Source organism: Electrophorus electricus, chromosome 2 (genome assembly GCF_013358815.1).
Source record: "Electrophorus electricus isolate fEleEle1 chromosome 2, fEleEle1.pri, whole genome shotgun sequence".
NCBI classification, from domain to species: Eukaryota; Metazoa; Chordata; class Actinopteri; order Gymnotiformes; family Gymnotidae; genus Electrophorus; species Electrophorus electricus.
This window is the reverse complement of record NC_049536.1, coordinates 28,113,137-28,137,902: the sequence shown is the minus strand read 5'-3', so window position 1 is coordinate 28,137,902 and position 24,766 is coordinate 28,113,137. Positions and strand designations below refer to the sequence as shown.

The following is a 24,766-nucleotide window of genomic DNA, read 5'->3' as shown; positions in this document are numbered from 1 at the left end:
TTCAAGTTTTAATTAAAAATCTACTATGGTTACTTAAAAAATGTTTATAAACTCAGACTGAATGTTTAAATAAGGAAACCTGCATCTACAATAGCCTACTGCAGCTATTTTTGGAGCACTCTAAACTTTAGACATATGGAAACTGTAGACATAGGTATAGCCTTCAGTGAAGCTATGGAGATTTGGTTGTGCATTACCAAACATTTCTGAGGTTTGTTAGTCTGGCCTACAGGTTTGCCAGTTGATCATTTATCTCTGAAATGTCCTGTGCATGTGATGATTTACAGAAAGATAAGCTCTGTCTGACCCTTGACCTTTAGTTACTGTAAGCCCTAGTAGTACTCGTGAACTCCCCCTTATACATCAAGCCGTATCTTATCATTCTTGCCTTTTCGATAGCGATTGAAATTGGCGTACTGACGCGGTTCTGCAGGATGGTGCATGGTTCTTCAGGACAGAATCACCATGTCCTGGATTCAGGTGAACAAGAAGCTTCCATCTACCTCACGTGTTAAACAAAAAGCCAAGTCAACGCTGCACTTTGCTCTCTGGAAGAAAACATTCCTGCACATGTGGTGAGACAGGACCACTCTCATTCACACCAGTCACTTAGTGATAAACACAAATGTCATGAAACAAATTAACAACAAAAATGTTCATTCTCCTTTCTAAAGGTCTATTCTAAATTCTGACTTAAATATTATCAAGATTAAACCATATGTAAGCTTTATGTGCTACATTAATGAACATTAGTAGTAGTAGTAGTAGTAGTAGTAGTAGTAGTAGTAGTAGTAGTAGCAGTTATTATTATAAAATCCTCCTTTATCACAAAATAAACATTTTAACACATTGTTGTCATGTTGTCAGATTGTTTAAACACATTCTCACGTTGTTATCAGATTGTTGTCTCTGTATTAATGTCTGATTTGTCTTTGGGCTCTACCTGGGCACCTGAACACTTTTAGTATGAATCTGTATGAACGAGCAGCATATATTGTGGGTCGTTTATAAAATCATATCAGAGTGCACAGTTGTGTACGGTTCTGTGCAGTTCACACACACACAAAAGTTCCTAAAACCTTCTTGATTGTAATTGCAATTCTAGACAAAGAATCAAATAAGAATGCACATTTGTTTAGCTGTATGTGCAGGGCTATTATGGTTCAAAACAGCACTGAAACGTGTCTGGAAGGTTCTTTACATTAAAAAATACAGATTGGTGGGGGGTGCAGAGTGGTTGTCGTTTGATAGCGCAAAGGGATATTACGATATGTTTAAAGACGCAAGTTATAGATTACATACACCTATGAGCTAACATGTTAGGTTACAGACTGAAACTTTGTGCAAAGTGAGTATTCGGGGAGGTTAACACAAATTCTGTTCTAAATCAGCAGAATGGATCAAACTGTTTGCATGGGGACTGGGACTTTTAATGGTTGTGAGGGGTAGGTCTTATATAGACCTTCTGTTTGCATGGGGACTGGGACTTTTAAGGGTTGGGAGGGGTAGGTCTTATATAGACCTTCTGTTTGCATGGGGACTGGGTCTTTTAAGGGTTGGGAGGGGTAGGTCTTATTTAGACCCTCTGTTTGCGTGGGGACTGGGACTTTAAGGGTTGGGAGGGGTAGGTCTTATAGAGACCTTGTTTTCCACCACTCTGCTTACCGTTCACTTTGATCACTCACGACAGGCAGACGTAAGTCCTAATTCCTTGTGTTATGTCGTAAAATCAAATCGATAAATCAAAGATGTCGTAAATTTAAATGTGCGTTTAGCTGAATCTCACGTCGAAGACCAGTGCTTTCATTTTGTGCTATTGAATAAAGAATGGCGAAGTCTCCTGGTTTCAGTGAATTAGTAAGATACCTAACCTGTGCACATGAGAAATATCTCAATACCCATAGCTTCGTCTTTTGTCTTGAATGACCTCGACGCGCGCTTACCAACGTGTTGATAAATGCTGTTTTGTACTCAATAGCTTGTGAATTCTGCGCTTTCTTATGTAGCAGACAAAGTTAGGCTTTGACCTGTGTGTCCTTGCAAAAGGAATAATGACTGGACCACACATCGCCATCAGCTAGTCCACTTTGACAAGCGTGCATGCACCAGCGCGTAAGTCGCTGCGCTCGCGGTGGGTTCCGCGTGATTACAGAGGGCACGCGCATGCCTGTGTTACTGCGTTACAGAAAGATGGCAGCTCCGCTTCCCAGTTTGGTAGACGATAATCCCAGATACATGAAATCATTCCAGGTTTTTTTGGATAGTTCATCGGAACACCAGAGCATTAAGGCATTTATCAATGGACCTCTCGCGGAAATATTGGCCAGGTACTTGCTCTTGTGTCACAGAAAATGGACAGGTACATGAGTCCTGTAATAAAAACATAAAATGTGTGAACTGTTGACTTGCTGGTGTTAACAGTGGCGTAACAATTATTGTTCTATTAATCTTCCCTCTCTATCTCACTGCAGTATCGTAAAAGGGAAAACTGCCCTCAACGTGATGGGGGTGGGAAGTGGTTCAGGTACAACTCTTCATACCTGCATTATAACAGCCCTTATACCTGTGTTATGCACATTCTGATGGTACGTAACACACCTCATATCATTTCCAGGTGAGATCGACTTGGAGATCCTTCGCCAGCTCCAGTTACAGCACCCAGGAGCAAAAGTGGATAATGAGGTGGTGGAACCCAGCAGTGATATGCTTCAGAAATATAAGGGTACTGACTCACACTGCAGCATTTTTGATCATCTTCACTCTGTTCTTGCTCCCACCAAATTAATGTGACATTCAGTACACCAGATGAGCTGATTAAAATGCTGTTTTTATTGTACAGTTATGTACACAAGTATAACAAAGAAGTATATTATTAGTACAATCAGTATTGGTACCCAGATCAGTAGTAGTAGTAGTAGAATAGCAAGAGCAAAGTCATGTGCATGGGGACCAGTCAAAGGGTAGGACTGTATTTACTTAGACAGATCAATTCTGTTATATTCATTTTGTTTAGATTTAGTGGCGAAGACTCCAGACCTTGATCACGTTACCTTCACATGGAACAACATGAAAACGTCTGAGTTGGAGAAGGACTGGAAAGAAAGGAACCCTGAGAAGAAGATGGATTTCATCCACATGATACAGGTTCTTACATCAGCTGTGGAGTAATGCTCCCTGTGGTGCACTGTGGTGTTCATATGGCCACTGTTCAGTATTATTTCCTTCATAGGCGTAGTTGGGGGGCGAGAGATGTGCCCCCCCCCCCCCAATAATTCCTGCTCTCGCATTACTCATGTATAATGTGTTAGGTTGGGTGGTGTGAGCAGTGGCCGCACCTCCCCACCCTCCAAGTGGTAATGAAACCTTACACCACTGGGTTCATTTAATTCTATCGACGACTAACTGGGATGATTGGCTCAACCAGAGAGCACCAGCCCTGCATCAGTCACTCTCTTCTACTCTAGTCAGCCCTGAGAAATGTTGGCAATCTGATCCTGATGTAATATTTGTTGGTTTCATCACTTCCTGTTTTGTGCTTGGTGGGCTCCAGGCGTTGTACTATGTGGAGGACACAGAAGCTGCGATCTTGTTCTTCCAGAGCTTGTTGGAGAAGAACGGCAAACTCCTCCTCATTCTGGTCTCAGGTGAATGATCCGTTAATCATTATGAAGTTAATCAAAGATGAATGAATCATATTTATGTTTTGATACCTGTAGCTTTATTAGGGAAATTTAGGGGAAATAACTGACAAATTACCACTGGGCATGTATAGGATTATATTTCCAATTAAAATGTTTGGGTTTTTTGTTATAAAAAAAACTACTATCACCAGCCCAGTGTTTTGGGAAAATGTAATACATTTGCTTATTTACACTGAATAATTCACATAATTTGATCCAAAATTGACACAAATTATTTACAGGATTATTGTTCAAATTGAACTGTTTTGGTTTGTTGCTGTAATCCACCAGCTGCCACCCAATACAGAATTAATTTGATCCTAATGTACAATTTGTGTTTATTTCATCACTTGGAGTTTGTATCCCGGCCAACTGATCTTGTTAAGGTGAAGGTTACTCTAGTGGGAGCCAAAAACAGATTGCAGTAGTTTTTTAAACTACCATTCAGTGTCGTAAGAGTGAGTTTATGATGGACGTTCCTGGCGTGACCACATGAGGGCAGTGTTTGCTTTGATTGCAAGGTTGAACCCAGATCTCCCACACCAAGTTCATAATTGTGTTGCCACACCCTGGTTAGTGAGTCAGATATTGCATGGGGCAAAAATGGGACATTTGAAATGAGTAATATTTTGGTGATGTACAGACATGCATTATTAGTTTAAATTGTGGATAGTTCTCGTTCATTCTATCTTTTTCAACCGTGCCATTCTAATGGTCCTAATTCACAATATACAATATACACAATATACTAAGTGGAACTTTGTCTTTTTTGTATACAATATCCTGGTTAAAATTCAATCAGGATAAAGATCAGCACAACACCTGGGAGAAGTGCTACTGTCATACAACAACCCTGTAATGTTATTAAAAACGACTGCAGCATTTAGGGCAGGTGTTAATGGACAGTTCTTTTTCAGTTTTTGAATTCTCCTGGTGGCTTTGCCCTGCATTCTTAGATTTCTAGTGATGTCCCTGGTGGCAGAAATACCAGATTTCTCACATGGCCAAAGTACTTGGTAAATATCTAATTATCTCGGCTTCAAACTCAAGCCTTGGAGCATCCTGAGACCGTGAGAGTGGGTCCAGAGGACTGGAGCTGGGAACGTCTGTGCTTTAGGAGACAAGCCATCATAGAAGTAGCATGAGCAGGCATGATAATAATTTCTCTACCACACTGCGCTCCCTGCAGGAGAAGGTAGTTGGGCAAAACTGTGGAAGACTTACGGGCTCCAGTTTGGCAAAACCGACATAAGCCAGAGTGTCACGATGGGAGACATCAGGAGCTTGCTGGACTCCAGAAGGATCCCCTACCAGAAACATGAGCTGCCATCCAAAATGGACATCACCAGCTGTTTCACTTCTGGTGATGAGAAAGGAGAGTTGCTGCTGGACTTCCTGACTGAAGTGCCGGACTTCAGTAAGAACGCCTCCCCAGAACTGAGGGCAGGAGTGCTGGACCTGCTCAGAGGCCCAGACTGCACCCAGGAGGTGGACGGCAGAATCATATTCAACAATAACCTAGAAGCCCTACTGCTTGGTCCATAGCCCAGAGAATTCAATTTACTCAGCAGAGAGACTTAAAGGTGCACCTAGTGAGATAGTTTTTTAGGTAATTTCATCAGTTCACCTAAATCTGTTGCTAGCTTGACATCGGTAATTATCAGATGTTTGTCAGTATGGCTTCAGTGTCTTTGGCATTATGAGTTCTTAAATATGATTGTCAATAAAATCATAAAACTATTTCTTTGTATTTCACAAACATTGCAAATTCAGTGCATATTCATTACTGGCAGACAGGGACAGTTTTGCAAATGTCAGCAGTTTCTCAGGGTGCCCAGTCAATAAGTTCCCATGAGCCATAGGACCAATACAAATGAGATTTATGTGTTGATGTTAAATAGTGCATGCTTAAATGTATATGAATGTATTTTAAAACATGCCTGCTATCTGCTATTGTAGCAATTGTCTTCAGTAATCTTATTTCCACACCACACCTGGTACATAATGTGAATGCAGATGCGTGCAAGTAGGCAGACCAGCGATGGCTACAGTGTAGGTAACGTCCTTCAGAGTGACTTTGTAACCACAGTGTAGGTAAAGCCCTTCAGAGTGACTCTGTAACCACAGTATAGGTAAAGCCCTTCAGAGTGACTCTGTAACCACAGTGTAGGTAACGTCCTTCAGAGTGACTCTGTAACCACAGTGTAGGTAACGTCCTTCAGAGTGACTTTGTAACCACAGTGTAGGTAACGCCCTTCAGAGTAATTTTAGAACCACAGTGTAGCTAATGCCCTTCAGAGTGACTTTATAAACACTAGTGTTTTTCATTCGGGACATTGGTGCTGCCACACTAACTGCAGATTATGTAATTCCAGCACTAATGCTCATACAGTGACAGGTGTGTCAACTCTTTAGTGAGTCATGTCAGTTGGCTCAGCTCACCAATAAGAGCCAACTCTTGGATCTGATTTGGATCTCAGGTTTAACTTGAGACTCCATGTGAGGGAGTTTTATCATCTATTTCACTCATCTTAAAAACAAAGTCTCCTCTTCAATTCTCCCATCATTCACTTAAACAAGCCTTCAAGCAGGCTGGAAGTGATCTTGGATCAATGGCCAAGGTACTTGACAACCTGGACTTTACCATCAACAAATAAATATTAAACTTTACATTAGATAGAAAAAGGCATGACACAGCTTAAACAAATTTATCATAACGTTACTTTAACATCACTTCCACAGCCAATACCGTCAGCTAAAATCAATTATGTGTTCAAAAATCAATTCAAATATGCCAGACTTATCTACATACATATCATAATTTAGAACCATTCCTAATGCCTAAAAAACTTATTATCTAAGATATTAAAAAATAGTGAAATGTAGTAACCACACAGTTACACTCCCATTAAGAGACTATGAGGAAAATTTATTACTAGCCCCTGGATGCCGAGTTTGGATTAAAGTGTGTCATAATAATTACCACATGACCAGCAATACTAACCTACAATGCATTCAGTACAAAATAATACAGAGTACATTACACTACACAAAAGATGCTTAAAATGGGACTCAGTAACCTGTACATACTTACTGAAAACACAACAGTGCACACCTATCAACCAGTTTGGCAAGACATCCTCACCCACATATCCCATGCTTTAAATAATTCTATCTATACAACATCGTCTTTAGACATAATCAACCAATACGACAATTAAAAAAAAAACAAACAAAACAGGATACTATATATAGTATTAATAATTGACACCCCAAGGAAACATACTTATGAATTGGAAAGCAAACAATAACATTAGTATTACCCACTGGCTCTATTAATCTATTCGTATTATTAAAACAAAAAAAATCTATTAATAGACTATATATCAATGGAACAATTATCAGAATTAGTCAGTACAGTGAATAATGAACCTAGTGTTGGTGAGTTTACCATAAAATATCATTAACTTACCAGAGTACAGTGAATAATGGCGAGCTAATCATTAGCCATCCTTAGCGAACTCGGACTGAATGCTCTGATGGCCTTTAAAGTTTAAGCGCAAATAAAGCCAGGATCTTTTATCGGGTCAAGCAATACCGACCATGAACCGACTTTGCTCGTGTTACCATAGTCGCCGGCATCACACAGTTCTCTAGGTTTTTGACTTTATATTTTTTCATGCAGCAAATCGAGATGCAAACATGTACAAGTTTACCAGAATGAGTAAAAAGTACACAACGAAGTGCATGCTTGCGGATCTAAAAACGGAACATTACGTACGTAACGTTTTGTTTTTTGCCTTTAACTCATTTACCTTCAGGATAGCATATACGTCTTTGATTGACAATTCACGAATACGACACGTTTTAATTTAAATCTAACACCATAGTTTTAGGCTACGTTCATACAGTAGGTAAAAGTAGCCCATATCAAAATTTTAAAAAATATTTCACACAGATGTATCATTTCGATGGCGGTGTGGCAGGTAGCCTTAAGTGGGACCTGCTAATAGTTGTTTGTGGGCTTTAGGATGTTAAAGGCCCAGGCTTGAGATACAGAGCACAGTACAGACGAAACGTGCAGAACAGACAAAACGTACAGAGCACAGTACAGATGAAACACACAGTACAGGCGAAATACACAGTACAGACGAAACACACAGTACAGACAAAACATCTTGAAATCACCGGTTTTGTAACAGCCAACATGCAGAACAAAAATGAAGGTGTGAATGACTAGAATAAATTATTAAACCTTAAGATTAAGAAAAATATTTCTGCTTCCAAATGTTATTTTAATGATGTTTCTTAACTACAAACATACGGTTGACACCGAAGCTATATATTGTATACACGCAACCGTCCTCTTAAACCTGTCAGTGTTTAGTTTGTTGTCATTACAGACATGGAAATAGTTGTGTAGCGGCCAGGGGGAGAGGGCTTGTCGTGGGTGACTAGAGAAACACAGGCCCCGAGGTGAACGGCTCTTTTATTAATGCCATTTTGTTAGTTAACCACAGGGTGGCAGTGTGTACCCTAGAGTTGAGCAAGTCAGAGCACGGGGTAGGAGCTATTGTAGACGAAGGAACAACTAACCCCGTGAGCATGCGCGTTGTAGGAAAATAAAAATATAGAAAAATAAAGATATAGACAAATAAAGATATATAGAAATAAGGATAGCCAGAAAACATGTTAAAGTTGTGTAATGAGGCCAGCTGTTTCACGGTTGTTGAGGGTGAGCCCTCAATTCCAGGCCTGGCTAAGATGGAGAAGGGTGGAAAGGGTTAGTTTGACTTCTTTGTAATATACCCGGATATGGGAAATAATAATAATAATAATAATACTAATAATAATAATAATAATAATAATACTATTACTACTACTAATAATAATAATAATAATAATAATAATAATACTCCTACTATTACTACTACTACTAATAATAATAATAATAAATTTATATAGCATCTTTCATAAACCCAAGTATACTTATACACTCTACAAGCGAGAAAAAAATTAGATTTAAGCAGAGGTGGATGTGTTGGCCTTGGCTGTAGGAGTGTGTGTCTGAGTCAGTATTTAAGGTGTACCTGTGGTGGTATTTCAGGTGTACCTGTGGTGGTATTTCAGGTGTGCCATGGTCATAATAGAGGAAACATTTTGTCTGAAATTTGTCTGTGATTCTCTTTATCTTTGACCTCAGAGTCCCCTGGGTGTGTTCCCTGTAATACAGCTATGCAGGATTTAATCACCTCATCCAACTAATTACAATTATTAACTTGATTCGCCCTGAAAGCTTAAGGAACATGTGTAGCACTGTTGTTCAGTCTTCTGTCATCCAGTCTTCTAACAGCCCAAGAGGAGAACTTAGAGACAGACCTCGCATGTTGGAAGGAAATAACTCAGTCAGTACTAAGCAGATTTTGTCAAGTGCCAGGACATTTGGCGCCAAACCTGCTTAAACTTGCTTTTGTTTTCCTACGGGTTCCACACAGGTTTGGTGAGAAAGCAGAGGTCAAGGTTCATTCAGCACTCCCACAATGTTTTACCTGGCTATATTTGTTTACATATCTATATCTATCTATCTATCTATCTATCTATCTATCTATCTATCTATCTATCTATCTATCTATCTATCTATCTATCTATCTATCTATCTATCTATCTATCTATCTATCTATCTATCTATCTATAATTATTATTATTACTACTACTATAAAAATTGCTTTGTAGTGCCTATGGGCACAACGTTCATGTGTGTGTGTTTTTTAAGGATATTTGTATTTTGCATTTCCATGGTGAACTGTTACGGTGCACCAGGCACCACAGGCCCACTGTCACACACACACACACACACACACCACACACACACACACACACACACACACACACACACACACACACACACACACACACACACCTGCCTGCTCCCAATCACCTGATTATGGACTGTCTTTATTTTTTGTTTTGTTTTGTTTCTGCTTGCTGCAGTCTTTTGTTACTTTTTGTAATGGAGAATGAAGACACTTCATTCCCCCAAATGTCACAGGAACTGTGACCTCATGTGCTGCTTATGCTCACATTATATGTCATCACTGTTCATATCATAAGAAAATATAGAATCATTAAGCTGAAACCTGATATCTAAAACTGATATTTCAAGCACATTAAAATATGTACTAATACCATAATCTAGGTGTAAAAACTGAGATACAATTGAACTAGAACATACATCTGCCTGTGGTACTGCTACTTAGCATGTATGACACCATCACCTTGACAACCATCTATTTGGAGAAAAAGCTTGTAAATAATTTTGAGTTACATTTAGACCTACATTTACATTTACAGCATTTGGCAGGCGCTCTTATCCAAAACGACTTACAAAAGTTTGAGTAAACAGAAAAATGAAACTTGAAGCTATAGACATTGAATCCAGTGATTCACTGTGGCCCGGTACAATATTAATTTGTTTATTTTTTATGGTCTAGAGATGTGCAGAAACTCAGTGTTTGTATTTGTGTCTTTATTTGTTTAGGCAGCAAAATTATTTGCATTTGAATAAAAGGGCATCCATGTTGGAAAAAGAGGTTGGGGTTTGTGTGCAGCAAATGAGTTGTCAGGCTCAAGTAACTCAAATCCAATGTTTTGCCTTAAATGTGACACAGATCTGATTTTTTTATGGCTATGTGGACATGCAAATCTGATCTTTTCAAATCAGGTTTGAATCACTTGTGTATGTGGTCCTGATTGCCTGGACTGTGGCCATGTGACATGAATGGGGCTTTTTATCGTAGTCCACGTGCTTAGCATTGGCATCAGCAGCGCAGAGTAACAGACCTGACTGATGTGATGCCTTTCTGGTTGGATGCTCTAAGTCACTATACATGTTCCAGCTGGTTTAGCAGGCTGTAGCTAGTGTGTTCATTAGAATCAGAGAACCTAATTGTATTACTCCTATTATCTCATCTTTGCACTGGCTGACAGTTCAATTCTGCATTGACTATAAAATGCTTGCCCTAAAGTATAAATCTATAATAAACTAATAAAAAATTTAAATACAGTTTCTAGCAACCAATCTATCTGTCACTATGTCTAGCTATCACTTTCATAACTTTTCATGATTTTAAGGTGTGTGTTATTGTGTCTAGTAGAGGTATAATGGCATTTATAAGGGGTAGTTTATATGCCCATATTTTAGATTATATAAAGCGATGGAACAAGCAGTGTTTCTTTGGGATGAAGCCACATTAGAAAGTAAATTCAGTTCAGCAGAGGATAGAGGATTCCAAGTATAAGGAATTACAAGGTTACAGGATTCCTAGGATAGAGGTTTCCAGGTAAAGGGAATTACAAGGCTACAGGATTCCTAGGATAGAGGATTCCAAGCCTAGGGGATTCCTAGGAGAGAGGATTCCAAGGATAGGGGATTCCAAATTGTGCTTTGAGATCAAGAGTTGCTTCATTTAATGTTCCCAGGATGAAGCACAAAAACCTTGGTGAAGCAGAAGCAGCCTTCTGGTATTACACTATTAAAATCTGGGACTCTTTACTAATTCCAGGAAATGGTGACACCGGGCTGACGTAGCTCGACTGTGATACCCAGGACAGGCCACAAAGACAATATGGACATAGATGCCTTTCCTTTTTCGGGAGGTTACAAAGTCCTAGTAGATGAAGTTGATGATAACACAAAAAGATCTGTTGGGTATACAGCTTTTGTACATGAACAAGGCTTGACCTTTCCAATGTTCTTGCCAAATTATCTCTCCATTAGAAAAGACCAGCACCTTAGCAAGTTATGACACCACGCTCTCTAAAGACATGGAATTAGGCCTTGGTGATCTAACAAGAACCTCGACTCACTGAACCACACTCGGATGTAAGGGAGGTTTTGGACTTCAAGTTAACTGAAAATGAACTGTCATAGTGTCTGGTGCAGGCAAAGGAAGTACCACGGCCTCCCCTGCTGTAAACAGAGATGACTGAATGCTCATCTTTTTTTGCTGATTAAAGTAACATAATTATTGTGGTAATTTTTGTGATTTCTGATTTAGTTTCAAAATTCAGTAGTTAGAACCACGATTATGATCCTCTAAATCATTAGTGGCATTAGTGTCTAAGTTGATGTTATTATCAGGACAATGACTGGGTATCACGGTTACATGACTTTAGGGTGTGGTTTTCTTCTGAACTGGTGTGCATTTCAAACAAGCGACTGTTCTGCCAGACTGCTGCTGGAGCAACCTTTAGGAGTTTAAGATGAGAGCTAAGAATTGTTGTCCATAGCAGAGCTGTTGTGGCATTAGTAAAGGGGTAAAAGAGGTAAAAGGGTAAGAACGGATATTAAAGGGTAAAAAATGGTAAGAAAGGGTAATGGTTCATGTTTAATAGTGTAAGAGTGGGAGAGTCGGTGGTTGTCAAGTGATTGTTAATTGCAGATATATATTTGGTCTGTATTTAATGTCTCTGGTACCTATTCTACTGTCAACTTAATTGGTGAGTTGGTGTTTGCACAAACAGGTATCTCTATTGAAGAGGTTGAGCCTGGGGTGAATTGCTGTTACACTTGTTATGCAAGGCATTAAAGAAAGGCATAAAAATGTCTGTGCCAAGATTATAGGATACAACAAGAGAGTGCGTGCCTATTCAGTTCAGTGGGGCAAAAAGTCTTCTATCTGCATAAGTGGGGGTGGCACTTAGTGTTACTCACATGGCTCGAATGTTACCAGGTGGCTTGAGTTTTTATAGTTCAAAGTAGATAAAACATTAGAGAATCCCAGATTACTCCATGGCGTTATATCCACTGTCATTTCAGAAATTTTATGATATAAAAACGTGGCAAAAACCACAAACGAGGTAAGAGAATCCTCACACATGAGGAGAACTGCTTGTGTGAGAAAAAAAACACCCTCACCCACATGTTAAGAATTTGGCCAATGCTCAACTGTTCTTCTACTCGGGCAACAGTTTAATACACTTTTGACAGTGATGGGCAAGACCAAGGATGTTCTCGGGAACTCAGTTTTGACTGGCTGTGTGGAAGTGTGCAATGTGAAGTCTCTTGCTGCATTAAAACACAGAATATGAATTTCATCCTGGAAGATATTCACAGAGCAGCAGTACAATCCAGTTGGCTAAAAACGCTACCTTATATATTTAATTCTGCCTTGGTGAATGTTCACTAATTACAAACTATGGACTTTTTAATCACTAACACAAACTCTAATACAATTTCTTCAGTGTTCAAGGTATTAGAAAACACTTTGGCAAAACATTACAAAATATTCACCTGATGCAGTTGAACTTGACTTTGCATCCAGATGGAAGGAAACTAATTTATTTTGAAACATGGTCACCAAGCCTCTAAACTGAACAGTGACTCAGATGAAATCTGCGTTTAGATGCACTGCAAAGACATGAGAGAAAAACGCTGGAATTTGTGGTCAGACAGGCAGTCGCTGCCTGTGATATGCACTAGTGCAAAATTAAAAGAGAAGGAAACTACAAGACTTTGGACAAGGCTGAAAGTTCAACCTTTTAAGAGTGTATGTTGGGGACCCATCTCTCCCCTCAGAAAGAAGGGTTATTGCAAAGGGTTATTGTAGCTGATCAACTTTATCTTATGATAACATTTCTGTGAGTATTTCTAGTTTGGGATTTCATTTCAATTCATTTCAATTCAGTTCATATTCAGTTCAGTTCAATTCAATGGTGCTTCATCAGCATTACAAATATTTACATTTGTACTGCCAAAGCTTTGATTAACATTTCATCACTCTTCTGGTCTGACAGTGCCCCAGTTCACATGGCACAGGTGGTCACTGGATGTTTTAATGAGTATGGAAAGTCCTCTGCTGTGGCCAGTGGGTCACGTTTCTCCTCCCCTGGTGGCAGCAACAGAAGGACGGAGAACTAAACGAAGCAGAACAGGAAAAAAACAAAATAAAGAATCACATGGAAGGGCACCGCCATGTGAACTGCAACCCCCTTCCTTGTGATTCTTTGTTTTGTTTTGGGTTTTGTTCTGTTCCGCCTCGTTTAGTACTCTGTCCTTCTATTGCGTGTGTAGTTATTACACCCTGTGTATTGCTAGTTACTTTGTTGATTATTGTTGGTGGTCTGCTTCGTGTCTCTAGTCCTTGTTTCTAATTTTTGTAGCTCGGACTGGTTCTGCCTGTGTTTCGTGTGTCGCTTCTCATGTTAATCATTTCTGCGAGTTCTGTATGTTCATTTGAGTTTCTAGTTTGTTTTGTATTTTTGCTGTTTTCATAGTCTTAAGTTTATTCTTACTTTTGCCCGAGTCGTTTACGTAATTCCTGTTCATGTCTCACTGTTGCCTTTGTGTTTTTATTCCTGTAGAAACTCATTCAGACTCTGTGTATCCGTATCTTCTGTCTCATTGCATGTCCAAATCATTCTACAAGGGTGTAGGTTTGGCCTCAGCGTTGGTAAATGCTGGTGACATTTAAAAGTATCACTATCACAGATGCCTGTCTGTGACTGAAGGATTCTCGACACACCCCCTGTGCTAAGTTCCAATGTAAACAAAGGTGACGTGTTTTGAGTCAACAGTTGGCTTTGCAGACACAGATGCACCTTGGGTTATTGAGTTAGTCCTTGTGTGTGTTTGAACTATTTTTAAACTTTTATTTATTTATTTTCGTTATATTATTTCACCATCGTTATTTATTTGACATTAAGATCTGATGGATTACACACAGAAGGAATCAGTGTTAAAACAAGGCAACAGAAATAAGAGCGTTGGTCTGATTTTTCTCCAGTAATTCTCTGCTTGTTTGTGAAGAAACCCACTCGCGTGTGCAAGTAGCTCTTCACACACGTGAAAGTGGTTGTCCTCTAGCACATGAGTGGTTTTCCTCATGGAAACAAATCTTCACGTACAGCAGAGTGCCGTTGTGCCATGTATTTGTGTTTTGGTTTCTGTGCTCCTCCCTCTCTCCACCTCTTATCTACAGCACCAGTGATAATACCCATCCTTAGATGTTCCTTGGTTGGCTTCACCTTCCCCAGCATATATTTTCCTACATATGTGTCTGTGAAGGCACTATTCCCTGTTTTACTTCTTCCCATGTTTGTTGTGCCTTTTGTTTCTTTGTTTGTGAGTCCCAGTGTTTTGTAGTGTCGCATCTGTCGTTGTTTGGTCTGTTTGATCTTCTGTGCCATGGTTGTTTTGTTGCTCCTATGTGTTTACCAAGATAGACATCAATACAAACCTCTCAGTACTGTATCCTGCTTCCATGCCTCAGTTGACCAAGCGGTTACCTCAGGCAACATGTAGAATAATCAAGAAAAAGCGTTTATTTGCTGGTTCAATTGGCCAACTGAAGGAACAGCAGCATATGAGGAAAGACTGTGGCATTCTCTAATGGTCTGTGAGACGGCCTGACTCATTATCCAGTTTGAAGCTGGAGAATTATGCATAGGTGTGAAATGTGGCCCCAGACACTGTAGTTGATGTTGATGTTGATTCATCAGAAAAATGGTAATGTCTCTTCTTTCCAAAGGGTGGAATTACTATAGACAAGACATCCTGGCTGAATGGGACTAGATCAGGAAAAAACATGGAATCTAACAATGCTAACTGTTAATCAGACTCGGAGCCTCTAAAGCTGGTGAAGGAGAGAAATGCTCACAAGCTTCAATCACATGCTAAGGGTGCTGTTTGTAACAAGAGCACAGACAAGGTTCCACAGAGTCTTTATGGAAAGAAGAACTAAGACGCTTCTATGTTAATCATGTACGAGCTGATAAATGAAATGTCCTGCTCAAATCCAATCCAAGGTATCATGCAATACAGCACTGAAGCCTTCAGGAGAAACTGGATTACATTCGCAATGATGCTGCTGTCATCCATGTTGAAATTGGTGAATTAAGGCAGAAATGTGAAACCTATAAGCAAGAAGCTGCAGCTGTTGAAGAAAAGCTTGCAAATGAATGTTAGAGGAAGCCAGGGAACCTACAGCTGTCTGGCTTGGCAGAACAACATAAGGAAGACATTAAACCCAAGGTTGGAGTGTGTCCTTCCGTAGCTCCAATGCTGAACATTGCTTCTGGGTCACAACCTTGGAAGATCCGGTGATAACAGTTCAAGAGAAAGGCCTGTGAGCATGAATTTAGACTCATGGGGAGAAAGAGACATTGGTGTATGGTCATTTGAATTTGCGATATTTATTGTATATGTTCTGAATCCTTTCTTGTGCAAGTAGCTACTTTTTATAAGATTATGGGCTTCTAATGTTCATTCTCATTTTCCAAGGCTTGTTCTCCGAAATGCACACACAAACCTACAAATCAGATTTTATTCTTATACTCTGTGTCACTGTCCACCAGGCATCCAGCACACACACGCTGCACCCGCCTCCTTCCAACCCCTGATTACTGATTGCCTTCACCTGTCCTTTGTTTGCCTTTTTGTTTCTCTCTCTTATTTAAGCACCAGGAACAGGAAACGGCATGAAATAGACACCCCATGAACTGGAGGCCCTGTGAAGTAGACACCCCCCGTGAACTGGACGCTTCAAGTGTAACTCTCGCTTTGGCTGGTCCCTGCCATGTCACGCATTCTTTTCTCTCATCTTTCTATTTCTGTTACAAAGAAAAAACAAAGTTCTGTATTCTTTATAAAACATTTATTTCCTGCTTACATTTAGATTTCAGTTTGTGTTCATAATTCATGCATCATGTATCATTTAGTGTCTCCCTGCAGAGAAATGCTCTGGAAAACTGCTAAAACGTAGTGGTTCTTGAAGGCAAACGATCTATGATTCATGGAAAATCTCACCTTAGATGAGAATGCAGCTCAACAGCGGCCGTAACCTGGGGCGGCATGCCCTTGGCCAGCTGAAAAAGTGTGTCAATGAAAAACAAACATTACCATGTAAATTAACTATCAACAGGTAATTTAGAACTAAAAGTTAAGATCTATTTATTTTTATGCACCTGAAGTTGTATTCTAAATTGTTATACGCATAAGGTGTTCGAGCATATGCTATAATGCTCATCTTTGCCGTTTGTCATACATGTTTCTTCTTATTGTTGGGAGTTACTAAGGACAGAGGGCTGGTTGTTGATTATGTTCATACTTTGTGGTATTCTGCGTTGCATTTGTTCCACTTTTTTTTCCACTTTTTGCATTCTGCCTACATCACCTGTGTTTCTTAATGTCTCTTAACAAGGCTTAGGCAACATAACCAAAAGCAAATAGTTTTTCTGATCTTTATTTGCTGAAGTACACAGCTCTCATCCATATTTTGTTTGGGAACTAATGAGCAAATGAGATGTGGCTATGTTATGGCACAAGCAGGTCAGTAGGGTCACTGTTCTTAAACAGCACAGTGTAGATTTGTCATAATTCGAATAGATTAGCCTATGTTAGCGCTTGCCTAGTAGTTGCTGCCAGAGCTACACACTGTGCTCAGGCCTGGATTAAGACCACACAAGGTCTTGGAGTTATAGAATTTTCAAAGTCCTCCTCCATATTACTACCAAATAAGTTATTTCTCTACTACAGTGTTACCATACAGATACTTACAAATCTACATCAACTTGCAACTATAAGATCTTATAGTATAGTATTATATACTAATACTTATGTTAGTATTAGTTTGTTCAAGAACTTTGCCTTTCTAGTTATTATATAAGTTACTATTACTTATTACTCGAATGTGGCTTTTAAGTAATTTCTGCAAGAAAGTTGCCTTTCATCTGCCCCAAATCCACCTTGCCTTGTAGTATAAACATAATTTTCTTTTTTTTGTATTAAACCTAGATTTTAGCTCTGGGTTTTGAAAGACCCCAAAATGCCATTTAATCCTGACTGAAGGTTGGAGTAGATTAAAGTTTTGTCCCGCTTAATCTTGCTATTGCGCAGTATGACTGTGTGTAGTCTAGCTGTGTGTAGTCTGGCTGTGGTGTGTTTTCTTCTGTCTGTACCTGTCCGTTTCTCCAGGTTGTGCGGCTTTGAGCCCTTATTTACTGTTTCCGTGTTTTGGTTGCTCTGCCATGGGTTTGAGCCATTGGCCCGTCCGGATGTGCTGTCGTGTGGCTCTGGAGGTCGTCTGGAGGCACAGTTCAGGCAGACTGCCTAGAGGTCGCTCATTCTTTGTTTCACCCACTCTTGTGTTTCTTCATCATTGTGATTCTGCTTTGCTTTGTGTTCACATTCTGAGATTGGTTTGCCCTTTTGGCACCTCAGCTTGGTCTGTGTACATTGGTAATAGTCTTCAATCAACCCAACCTTTATATACATCCCTTTTTTATGATGTTTGTGTATAGTAACATAGTATAGTGTGTAGTTAGGGAGTCTTTTGATTGTGTTTTTATGTCCAACAGGTATGTCAGCATTCATACTAACACTTAGCTAGTGTGAGTGTTTTTGGGTACTGGTCAATGTGAAGGTTTCTCGGTGTTTCTTACACAAAACAATATTCATTTTTTCATCTCATGCCTCTGTTCTGTTACTTTGCTTACTGCACTTCACTTGCTTTAGCTGTTGTTATTGTTTTTACTGGTGTTACAGTCATTTGCAAGGGTTTAGACGTTCATCTGTTTCGAAAAAGTGATATTCTCATTTGAACTGATTCCTTTGATCCTGATACATTTATTTTGAAAACCGGTGCCTGAATACAGTTCTTTACAGTCTCCTTAAGTCGTTAAATAATTTTGAGTATAGCCTTGTTTAGCCGGAGATGCTATTGCTAATGCAGATACAAAAAACGACTTAAATCATGATATCAACCCTTGTGTTGTCTTAAGGGTCAAAAATGACCCGCAACCACATTTAACTGCAAAGAAAACGCCGCCCGTCCTGAGCCTAGTCCTTCATTTGTACTTTAGGTTTCTGGTTTTGCTTGTCCCTCTTTGGTCAGGCGGGGGGGGGGGGGGGGGGGGGTACTGTCACGGCCACAGACCGGATCGTTCCCCGTTTCCCGGCAACCTAGTTACTTCCGGGTTTACGTTCGTCTCTATGGCTCCCTGACTCCTCCCCTTAGTCTCCAGCTGTTCTGAGTTTATCCCTGATTGTAGTCTTATAAAATCCCCGTCCCAACGTGTCTTCTTCGTCGGGCTTTTTTTTTTTTGGGGGGGGGGGGGGGTCATACCCTGGTTTTCATGGTTTCTAGTTAGAGCGCGTTTGTTCTCTGTTTAGTTCTGTTACCTGTATCTTCGTCGTAAATATTGTTTATCTTACGTAGTGCGGTTCTGTGTTATTCCCGCTGGTCTAAGTCTTTATGCTCATCGTTATATTTATCATTGTTCTGCGTTAGTCTTCCCTAAGTGTACGCCCCTTTTTTTTCCGGTTCCCTTACTCGCCTTGTTAGCCTGTTGTTCTGTCATTTGTTCTGCTTTTGTTTGCACGTTTTTGTTATTAAATCTATAGTTAATTATGTTCTTAGTCACGTTCCTTATGGTATCACTCATTAGTTCCGTTTCACGTACCATCCAGCGCGTCGGCACTTCGCAAGTGGGTTCGCACATTACGCCTCCCTCGTTACAGACTTGGAACACAAATATGTCATCTACAAAAAAAGGAAAGCAATAAGGCCATTTATTTAAATTCTCACCAAGTGTTTTTATCAATTAAAAAGAACTGAGTTTGTGTGACAAACCTCAAGCCTATTGTCACGGAACGCCCCCCCCCCCAGTTACGTGGTACGAGCTGCCGCGTGCAGGCAGTTCATTTGTTTGTAGCCACACCCTCCGTGAGGGCACACACCTGTACAGGGTTTAGACGTTAAGTGTTTGTATGTCTATTTAAACCGCTGACAGTGTGCTCCTCGTCGTTGGTCATTGTTCGTATCTATGTGTCTCCATGTTAAACGTGTATGTTCGTGCCGTCTTGTTAACATCCACATTGTTCGAGATAGTTATATGTATCCGTGTTCACTGATTGCGTTATGTGTGAGTGCCACCGTTTTCTGCGTTCTATGTAAATAAACGTCTGTCTGCGTTCAAGGAGTCTGTGCGTCCTGCTCAGCGCCATGCAGCACTCTGGCTATAACACCTATAAAGGCCTATTTTTAAAAAATCCAAAAGGCAAGACAACACAGACCGTTTTTTACAGGATATACATATATGTTGTAACATTTAATAGTACATCATTAAAACACTTTTCAGCAGGACGATATTAACTGGGAACATCATAAGAAACTCCTTGTTGGTGTACAGTTAGAGTATTTATAGCATGCATTGTTTCTGTGACATGGTTCAGTTGGCATCCAGCCAATAGGACAAACCCAGGCGCACACTCACACCACGCCTTATCTCACAGCTCCTCCTCCGCCCAGCCCAACCACCAGAACATTACTTGTCTTACCACTCACACCTGTTTCGAATTCACCCTAATTTCAGTCTTTACTGAAGCCCACAGGAATTGTCTTCCAGCACCTTACATTTCTCACAGTTCAGGCAGCCTGCCTAGAGGTCACTCACACTTTGACCCACTCTTTTGTTTCCTCGTCATTGTGATTTGATTTAATAAGTAACCTACTTGTTTTAACTTTTATGTTCTTTAAAATTAAAATATCTAACCCTAACCCCAAACCTGGAATAAAGGAGTGGGATCAGATTTTCTCTTCAAACAATTCTTGAGTCTGCATTTTTATTCTCTTAATGTATATTTATCATTAATGTATTAGGAATTATAACACCAGAATATGGAGGGATTTAGCAACCATGGTGTCATGACAAACCTGACAGGAGTAATATGCTGTCATTAGGCTACAGGAGGTTTTCTGCAACAGATTGTCACAGAGCCAGTGCAGTCTGGCTGACTGTGGGTTCATCAATTTTATGATCACATTTTGTATGATCTCAAATATGCACCTTAGGTCCTTGGGATGACTGATGTTTAAGGCACAGGAAAGACCCATAAGAAAGATAAACATATGGGCTACATAAGGGCCAACTTGCTCCTCCACAATCAACAACACATCTGTGATTTTGCCAGGAAGAAGGCTGGTAGAGTTTTCTTCTGTTACCAACACAACACCCAATGCACCTTTGGCAGTCTTGTCTTCATGAGTTAAGCAAAGAAGCAACAAAAATTAATATATTTGTACATATTGGCTCGTAGATCCACAGCTATCACTTAAATACTCCACTTCTAAATTCCTTCTTTTAACTGCATGCTTTTCTTCAATCCAGCCATCCTGTAATAGAAATACGTTTATTCTGACTCTTTCAGACTCTTTATATTTGGTATAAACATTAAGCTGTTGATCCCAAACACTGCACTTTACATTAACATTAACCTAACCCTGTGTCCTTTCCTTCACAATGATAGCTATACTGACAGTTATTACATATGAATTACATATTACCTAATAGATTCCATATTAATAGATTCCATACTGTTAAAAACGGCTTTGGCATGGAAGCAGTTTATTCATGAACTTTACATCATAGTTGCCTTTTTGTCTCTTTAAACTGAATTAACAAGTAAAATCCACGGTAAACCTATTAAAACTATGTATAACCTAACTTTTAAAATTCCATTAGCTAATAAGAACAGGTTTTCGCCACCCGTAATTGCGCGAGCTCCAGACATGCCCGTCATTGCGCGCTCGCTTTCACTTAACCGCACGTAAATAAAATAGATTCGCCGATTGCAAACTACAACAGCGTGACAACATGGTATTCGTTGCTCTGTGGCCATTTCAAGTGATAATAACAATGTCGAAATATTGTGACCTTAATGTTTATATGATTAGGAACAACAACAAAAAACGGGTATAGACAGTTTTATACTTTTGCCGAAACTGACTCGGCATTTGCAAGATCGATTTGTAAACTGTCTCTGCCCACTTGACCGTGCATGACTAACATGAGGTTGTGCATAGACTACAAGGATGCCCAACACCGACACCCCATTAACACAACGTCACTTTGGTAGCTGGCCGATATTTTTTTTTTTCCACAGTACTGCTAACTATCTTGCACGATAAACTTATTTTAAAAGTTACTCATTTTTAATAATGTTTTAACTTGTTCATGCCTAACAGTCGCGTTGTTCTCCAGCCGGTCCACCTTACCGTGGTAGGCATTTTTCTAAAAACGGGTCTATCTTGTAGGAAGGCTGCAGCCAAACCCTGTGTCAGGAATTTAAGACAGTTACCATCTCATGCTTTAGTATCAGCATAAACCTGTGACGCAGCTTTACTGGGTCTTTAAAGGTGCGCGTGGTAGCATTTGTTAGCACTCATCACTCACTAGAGGGAGAGGTAAGTCCTGCTGTTTTAAAAAAAAGAAGCCAAGCTGAATTTCACTATCGATCTGCAGGAAAATAATGTTTTTAATTGTCTTGTGGAAATCCGATCTCACAAAGTTAGGAATTAAATTGTATTTCACCCAGTCCCTCGTGGTGGCTGCTAGTTGTGGAAGAATGTAGTTAAACTCTGCTGTAAACCTTAAAGACTTAACGAAAGAAATGTAAAAACATAAATCGTGTGCAGAGTGGGTTTGAATAGAGCTGTATGGATGTGTGGATAGATATAATTTAGATTTAATTTTCTTTTAATTTTTTTTGTGGAGACTCCACAAGGAAGCCGCGAGCACACGTTCAAAAATGGCGATCTACAGCAAGCATAAAAGAATTACCCATTTTTTCCTGAACGTAACGTTACTGTTTCCAAAACACTTCATGGGTGACGCTCACGCCGGTTTTACCTGCCTGCTTGTAATCGCGCGTCACTCGCTGTTCGTTTCGTGTTAGATCCCAGGCGATGCGTAAGAACGTTTTTGATAGATTGATTTGCTGATTTGATGTTTTTGGTTTTAGAAAGATGGCAGCTACTTTGGCCAGCCTGTTGGACAATGATTCCGAATACAAGAAAGCCTTCCAGGTTTTCTTGGAGAGCTCCACAGAACACAAGAGCGTGAAGGCTTTCCTTAATGGTCCTCTCCCTGCCATACTGGCCAGGTACGCGCTTTTGTGTGACTGTGTATACGCAGATACTTAGGTTCTGTCGTTAAATCTTAATGTTTACAAACTATTAACCCACTGGAGTAGCAAGTGGAATTTTATTTATTGTTAAATTAATCTTAAACGTCTCTCTCTCTCTCTTTCTCTCTCTCTCTTCTCTCTCTCTCTCTCTCTCTCTCTCTCTCTTTCTCTCTCTCTCTCTCTCTCTCTCTCTCTCTCTCTCTCTTTCTCTCTCTCTCTCTCTCTCCTCTCTCTCTCTCTCTCTCTCTCTCCTCTCTCTCAGTATCGGAGAAGGGAAAACTACTTTCAATATGATGGGAGTGGGAAGTGGTACAGGTACAACTCTTCATACCTGCATTATAACAGCCCTTATACCTGTGTTATGCACATTCTGATGGTACGTAACACACCTCATATCATTTCCAGGTGAGCTCGACTTGGAGATCCTTCGCCAGCTCCAGTTACAGCACCCAGGAGCAAAAGTGGATAATGAGGTGGTGGAAACCCAGCAGTGATATGCTTGAAAATATAAAGGTACAGACTTACACACTGGATCATTTTTTGTTTATCTGCCAACTGTTCTTACACCTGCCAGAAGAATTTAACATTCATTTCACCAAACAGGCCACTTCAATTTTCCTATTTTATATTACACAGTAAAACCTTTAACATAAGTGTGCAGTATAGCAAGTATCCCTATTAGTAAAACGTTCAATAAAGACAATTAGTAACAGTAGTGAAAGGAGACTCTTAAGCCTTGGTCCGCGGACCTCCCTTCCCTCATCTGAAAAAATCCTAGCACCCTATGTTACAGTGTCTTATCCTAAGCCCTAGCACCCTAGCTTACGATGTCCTCTCCTAAGCCCTAGCACCCTAGCTTACGATGTCCTCTCCTAAGCCCTAGCACCCTAGCTTACAATGTCCTCTCCTAAGCCCTAGCACCCTAGCTTACGATGTCCTCTTCTAAACCCTAGCACCCTATGTTAGTGTCTTATCCTAAGCCCTAGCACCCTAGCTTACGATGTCCTCTTCTAAACCCTAGCACCCTAGCTTACGATGTCCTCTTCTAAACCCTAGCACCCTAGCTTACGATGTCCTCTTCTAAACCCTAGCACCCTATGTTAGTGTCTTATCCTAAGCCCTAGCCACCTAGCTTACGATGTCCTCTTCTAAAACCCTAGCTTACGATGTCCTCTTCTAAACCCTAGCACCCTATGTTACAGTGTCTTATCCTAAACCCTAGCACCCTAGCTTACGATGTCCTCTTCTAAACCTAGCACCCTAGCTTACGATGTCCTCTTCTAAACCCTAGCACCCTGTTACAGTGTCTTATCCTAAGCCCTAGCACCCTAGCTTACGATGTCCTCTTCTAAACCCTAGCACCCTAGCTTACGATGTCCTCTCCTAAACCTAGCACCCTAGCTTACGATGTCCTCTTCTAAACCCTAGCACCCTAGCTTACGATGTCCTCTCCTAAGCCCTAGCACCCTAGCTTACAATGTCCTCTTCTAAACCCTAGCACCCTAGCTTACGATGTCCTCTCCTAAACCCTAGCACCCTAGCTTACGATGTCCTCTCCTAAGCCTAGCACCCTAGCTTATGGTGTCCTCTCCTAAGCCCTAGCACCCTAGCTTACGATGTCCTCTCCTAAACCCTAGCACCTAGCTTACGATGTCCTCTCCTAAACCCTAGCACCCTAGCTTACGATGTCCTCTTCTAAACCCTAGCACCCTAGCTTACGATGTCCTCTCCTAAACCCTAGCACCCTAGCTTACGATGTCCTCTTCTAAACCCTAGCACCCTAGCTTACGGTGTCCTCTCCTAAACCCTAGCACCTTAGCTTATGGTGTCCCTCCTAAACCCTAGCACCGTAGTTTATGGTGTCCTTCCCAAACCCTAGCACGTTATCTTATGGTGTCCTAAAGCCTAGCACCCTATCTGACCATGTCCTCTCCTAAACCCTAACACCTTAGCTTATGGTGTCCTCTCTTAAACCCTAGCACCTTTTCTTACCATGTCCTCTCCTAAACCCTAGCATCTTAATGCGTCCTTCCTAAACACTATCTTACCCGTCCTGTACTAAACCCTAGCACCCTAGCTTACCTCGTCCTCTCCTGAACCCTAACATGCCACGTTCTCTTCT

General features: G+C 40.4%; 1 protein-coding gene and 1 long non-coding RNA gene across 5 annotated transcripts; both read left to right on the top strand.

Moving 5' to 3' along the window:
* The first annotated feature begins 364 nt into the window (after positions 1-364).
* On the top strand, positions 365-5,638 carry hnmt (histamine N-methyltransferase). 4 transcript variants are annotated; one of them, XM_027022619.2, is made up of 7 exons: positions 366-575; positions 2,187-2,327; positions 2,472-2,524; positions 2,615-2,722; positions 3,014-3,144; positions 3,551-3,644; positions 4,870-5,638. In XM_027022619.2, exons 2-7 carry the CDS (start codon positions 2,191-2,193, stop codon positions 5,223-5,225), a joined length of 879 nt encoding a protein of 292 aa, XP_026878420.2. In that variant the 5' UTR covers positions 366-575; positions 2,187-2,190; the 3' UTR covers positions 5,226-5,638. The 4 variants fall into 4 exon arrangements, with proteins under 4 accessions (XP_026878429.2, XP_026878420.2, XP_026878411.2 ...); XM_027022610.2 differs by lacking the exon at positions 366-575 and adding an exon at positions 1,608-1,696; XM_027022628.2 differs by lacking the exon at positions 2,187-2,327 and having other exon boundaries at positions 365-575.
* Positions 5,639-21,585: 15,947 nt separating this feature from the next.
* LOC113584942 lies at positions 21,586-23,135 on the top strand. Its single transcript, XR_004775753.1, has 4 exons — positions 21,586-21,922; positions 22,480-22,620; positions 22,907-22,959; positions 23,050-23,135. It is a non-coding gene; the product is annotated as an uncharacterized LOC113584942 (long non-coding RNA).
* Positions 23,136-24,766: the final 1,631 nt, after the last annotated feature.